The sequence below is a fragment of the Oryctolagus cuniculus genome, chromosome X, assembly GCF_051225735.1.
Source record: "Oryctolagus cuniculus isolate XC-2025 breed Fujian yellow rabbit chromosome X, ASM5122573v1, whole genome shotgun sequence".
Taxonomy (NCBI): Eukaryota; Metazoa; Chordata; class Mammalia; order Lagomorpha; family Leporidae; genus Oryctolagus; species Oryctolagus cuniculus.
Window position 1 is genome coordinate 22,421,501 of NC_142888.1, and position 6,000 is coordinate 22,427,500.

General features: G+C 37.5%; 1 protein-coding gene across 1 annotated transcript in view; it reads left to right on the top strand.

The window, feature by feature from the left end:
• Window positions 1–6,000, top strand: part of CFAP47 (cilia and flagella associated protein 47) — a 375,387-nt gene that overhangs the window by 271,580 nt on the left and 97,807 nt on the right. The window contains exon 53 of the mRNA XM_089324690.1: window positions 5,992–6,000. This exon is cut by the window's right edge and continues 89 nt beyond it. Within this exon, the coding sequence (XP_089180816.1) occupies window positions 5,992–6,000 (9 nt within the window). The remainder of the gene's footprint in view (window positions 1–5,991) is intronic.

Below are 6,000 nucleotides of genomic sequence, written 5' to 3' on the forward strand. Positions count from 1 at the left end.
TTCTGAATATTATGTATATATTTACATATATGAATATATCAATGTTATAGTATGTACATCCAGCATATTCATATATGTATGTACATATTTATGCATCTATATCTTTAATGATATATTAAGCCTATAAATTTATATAAAAATTAAGTACTATTCATTTGGTTATGTGGTTATGAATGATTTTTATGTTCTTCATGGCTTTCAGGAATTTCTCAAATTGCTATAGTAAATGTTATTGATTTTACAATGAGAAAATCGTTTTAATATACTTATGGTTTAGAGTTAAGTAATGTTCAATAATTATTATTTTTGTACTCTCATTAATAAACCATCCTCTAATATCATTGTAACCAATTATTTTATATTTAATGTACATTTTTAGAATTATAAGAATTAAGTCAGCCATATCAGAATGTTGCCACATGTGATAGTCACATCAATTAAAAATAGTAGGTATTAGAACAGCCCTTGTCGTGAATGTTCTATTTTTCTTTTCTTTTTTTTTCTTTCTGAATACCATTGGTTGAACTCTTACCTAACATAGAATTAATCAAATGTGTATACAATTGAAAAATAGATCTTGGGAAAAAAATAAGATTAGGAATGAGAAAGGGAAGAGGAAGTTTGTAACTGTAAAGCTCTATAGTTCTGCATGCATGCCTACAGACTTACTTCTTTTTTAAAAAAACTTTTATATAGTAGATAAAAATTTCCAAAGTACAGTTTAAAGATTACAGTGGCTTTCTCCCCCATAACTTCCCACCACCCCATAATCCTCCCATCTCCCACTCCCTCTCCCATTCTATTCACATCAAGATTCATTTTCGATAATCTTTATATACAGAAGATCAATTTAGTATATATAAAGTAAAGATTTCATCAGTTTGCACCCACACAGAACACAAATTGCCAAATACTGTTTGAGCACGAGTGATATCATTAATTCACATTGAACTACACATTAAGGACAGAGATCCTACATGGGGAGTAAATGCACAGTGACTCCTGTTGTTGACTTAACAAATTGACACTCTTGTTTAAGGCGTCAGCAATCTCCCCAGGCTCTAGTCATGAGTTGCCAAGGCCATGGAAGCCCCCTGAACTCGCCGACTTTGATCTTATTTCAACAAGGCCATAGTCAAAGTTTGTTTGTTCTACTTAATACGATTGGTTGAGCTATGTAATTAACACACAATTATTCTTAGGTGTTTAAAGTTAACTGAAAAGTGATCTCTGTTAAATATAAGAGTAGGAATAAGAGAGGGAGGGGATGTACAATTTGGGACATGCTTAAGCTGACTTGCCCCAAGTGGTGGAGTTAGAAATGTGCCAGGGGATTCCAATACAATCCCATCAAGGTTGCATGTACCAATGCCACCTCACTAGTCCAAATGATCAATTTCAGTTCATAATTGATCATAATGATAGGTCTAAGAGTCAAAGGGATCACATAAATAAGACTAGTGTCTGCTAATACTGATAGAATTAAAAAGGGAGAGAACAATCCAACATGGGAAGTGGGATACACAGCAGACTCATAGAATTGCAGTTGTCCTAAACAGACTTACTTCTAAGTGTACAGTTTAGAAACTTCCCATGGGACCCCAAATCCCATTAAACTGAGTGGGTAAATGCCATCTCAAGTGTTAAAGTGACCAAAGTAAGTGTTAAAGTGATCATATGGGGCCGGCGCCGCGGCTCACTAGGCTAATCCTCCGCCTTGTGGCGCCAGCACACCGGGTTCTAGTCCCGGTCGGGGTGCCGAATTCTGTCCTGGTTGCCCCTCTTCCAGGCCAGCTCCCTGCTGTGGCCAGGGAGTGCAGTGGAGGATGGCCCAAGTCCTTGGGCCCTGCACCCCATGGGAGACCAGGATAAGTACCTGGCTCCTGCCATCGGATCAGTGCAGCGCGCCAGCCGCAGTGGCCATTGGAGGGTGAACTAACAGCAAAGGAAGACCTTTCTCTCTGTCTCTCTCTCTCACTGTCCACTCTCCCTGTCAAAAAATAAAACAATAAAAATGAGCAGACTCATAGAATGACATTCGCTTTAAATAGCACTCTGACTTTAGAATCAGCCCATAAGTTATTCTGGTCTGGCTGAAAAGCCCATGAGAGCATTTCGGGCATGGAAATCAATCAATGTGATACACCACATTAACAAACTGCAGAAGAAAAACCATATGATTATCTCAATAGATGCAGAGAAAGCATTTGATAAAATACAACACCCTTTCATGATGAACACTCTAAGAAAAATGGGTATAAAAGGAACATTCCTGAATATAGCCCTACCATACAACCCAGCCATCCCACTCCTTGGAATTTACCCAAAGGAAATTAAATAGGCAAATAAAAGAGCTGTCTGCACCTTAGTGTTTATTGCAGCTCAATTCACAATAGCTAAGACCTGGAATCGACCTAAATGCCCATCAACAGTAGACTGGATAAAGAAATTATGGGACATGTACTCTATAGAATACTATACAGCAGTCAAAAACAATGAAATCCGGTCATTTGCAACAAGATGGAGGAATCTGGAACATATCATGCTGAGTGAAATAAGCCAGTCCCAAAGGGACAAATATATGTTTTCCCTGATCGGTGACAACTAACTGAGCACCTAAAAGGAAACCTGTTGAAGTGAAATGGACACTATGAGATATAGTGACTTGATCAGCCCTTTTCCTGATTGTTGATGAACAACTTAATACTTTATCCCTTTTAGTATTTTTTGTCCTACTTAATACTTTTGGTTGAACTCTGTAATTAACACACAATTATTCTTAGGTGTTTAAATTTAACTGAAAAGTGATCTCTGTTAAAATCTCTGTTAAATATAAGAGTGGGAATAAGAGAGGGAGGAGAGGTACAATTTGGGACATGCTCAATCTGACTTGCCCCAATTCAATCTCATCAAGGTTGCATGTACCAATGCCGTTTCACTAGTCCAAGTGATCAATTTCAGTTCATAATTGATCATAATGATAAGTCTAAGAGTCAAAGGGTTCACACAAACAAGACTAGTGTCTTCTAATACTGATGGAATAAAAAAGGGAGAGAACGATTCAACATGGGAAGTGGGATACACAGCAGACTCATAGAAGGGCAGATGTCCTAAACAGCACTCTGGCCTCAGAATCAGCCCTTAAGGTATTTGGATCTGGCTAAAAAGCCCATGGGAGTATTTCAGGCATGGAAAGCCAAGATACCTTGGCAAATAAAATGACCTAAATGAAAGTTCTCTGTGAGTGAGATCCCAGTGAAAAGAATGGGCCATCAAAGAAGGAGGTACCTTTCTCTGAAGAGAGGAAAGAACTTCCACTTTGACTATGGCCTTGTCTAAATAAGATGGGAGTTGGCGAATTCAAGAGGCTTCCTTAGCCTTGGCAGCTCATGACAAGAGCCTCGGGTGATTACTGACGTCATAAATAAGAGTGTCAATTGTTACATCAACAACGGGAGTCACTGTTCATCTGCTCCCCATGAAGGAACTCTGCCCTTAATGTGTTGTACTATGCAAATTAACGGTAAAACTACTAATAAAAGAGAACTCTATACTTTGTGTGTCTTTGTGGGTGCAGTCTGTTGAAATCTTTACTTAGTATATACTAAGTTGATCTTCTGTATATAAAGATATTTGAAAATTGATCATGATGAAAATGGGATGGGAGAGGGAGTGGGAGATGGGATGGTTGCGGGTGGGAGAGAAGTTATGGTGGGGAAAGCCGCTATAATTCAAAAGTTGTACTTTGGAAGTTTATATTTATTAAATAAAAGTTGAAAAAAAAAAGAAAGCCAAGACACTGTGGCAAAAAATAAATAAATAAAAATGTCCTACATGGAGGATCTCCATGAATTAGATCCAAGTGGAAATAAGGGGCATTCAGTGGGGCCAGTGCTGTGGAATAACAGGTAAAGCTTCGGCCTGCAGTACTGGTATCCCATATGGTCGCTGGTTCATGTCCCAGCTGCTCCACTTCCAATCCAGCTCTATGCTATGGCCTGGGACAGCAGTAGAAGATGGCACAAGTGCTTGGGCCCCTGCACCCACGTGGGAGACCCAGAAGAAGCTCCTGGCTCCTGGCTTTGGATTGGCGTAGCCCGGCCATTGCCTCTCCTTCTCTGTGCAACTCTGACTTTCAAATAAATAAGTAAATTTTAAAAAAAAAAGAAGGGGCATTCAAGGAAGGACATACTTTTCTCTTAAGTGAGGAGAGAGCTTCCACTTTGCCTTTGGCCTTGCCTAATACTGACAGAGTTTGTTCTCAAAAGGCTTCTATAGCCTGAGCAACTCACTACAAGTGCCTTGGGTGATCACTGACATCATACATAAGAGTGTTAATTGTTAAATTAACAGCAGAGGTCACTGTGCACTTACACCCCATGTAGGACCTCTGTCCTAAATGAGTCATACTATCAGATTTAACTGTAAAACTTATTCTCAGTTTTTTATATTTAGTGTGTGTGTCTGCAAGTAGTTGAAATCTTTACTTAATATAGAGTTGGTCTTTTGTGTATAACATTAATTAAAAATGAATCAATGGAGAATGGGACTGGGAATGGGAGAGGGAGGAGGAAGAGGGGAGGGCAGGTATGGTAGGAAGAATCACTGTATTCTTAAGATGTATTCATGAAATTTATACTCCTTAAATAAAAGGTTTCTAAAAAGAAAAAAACAATAGGTATCATTGTCCCCATGGTGATTTATTTCACGTGTCAAATTTGCTGGGCCATGATGACCAGATATTTGGTCAAATTTAATTTGAATGTTTCTGTGAAAGTGTATTTTGGATGAGATTAACACTGAATTCAGTGGATTATAAGTACAGCTAGGTACTCATAACTGTTTTTGATAGCCAAATTATTACAATAGTATGGAATCTCATGCAGCATAATACAGAACAATCCAGTGCAGAAAAATATAATGTCATGCACTATAACAAATTACAGTGTCATTCAATGCTGAATACTACAAAATAGTGTAAAGCAATACAGTGCAATGCAAACCAATAGATTCATGAAGATTTTTTAGAAGATAGAGGTTCTGAGATTCCACTAGTGTAGGCCTGTTATTTTATAGATGAGGAAAGTGAGGTCCAAAGAGGTTAGTGGTTTACCTAAATAAGTTAATCTAGCACAACAGTTCTTGAAATCTTTTAAACATTGTAATACTGAATATGCATACATATGCATAGTGAATATGCATACACTTTACTGAAACTGGAAGACATGGTAAGCCATGAACACTGGAAGACAAAATAGTATCAAAATAAGAAGCTGTACAGATGAGGGGGAAGAGAAGTAGTGTGGATTTGATGACAAGTACAAAACCTCACTATACAAGGCCTTTATGATGATCTCAGATTCAGTTTCAGGGTGGAGGGTGTGACTTTGCACATCACCAGTGGCAGAATTGTTAGCTTTAAAAAAAAAAGTCAGAAACCAATCTGTAAATGTCATTGTCATCATTTAGTACCTAGTCCATTCTGGCTTTCTTTTGACTAAATTACTAGGTTCCTATAACTGACTTCTAAGAAAACTGAAATCTCATGTTCCTGACCTTCTCCCTTGACTACATTTTTAAGCTATTGAAAATATACCATTGGGAGTTGCAATGCTTTATTTATTTATGAATTTCTATATACAATTATGTGAATACCTTGTCAATTGGGGAAACTTTCTTTTGAAGGATTAATTCTTAAAGTATTCATACATTTGCTTTAATGAATTTAATAAATTATAACTTAATTAGTTACTGGGGCAAGCATAGTGCCAGGAACTTTCACCGGACATTCTCCTCATAGTCATACAGGGCACACTTCCTTTATTATTCACAAACTGTCATAAGCAGCTTTTCGTCCTGTCCTTGGCTTTCTTGAAAAATGAGTGCATTACAGAGTTTCAAAATGAAGTCTGTCATGATGCTCAAATTTGTAGGTTACAAATGGTATTCTGAAATCTATATTAAGAAATGTTTTGTTGTTTTGTTTTTCAGCTGATAATT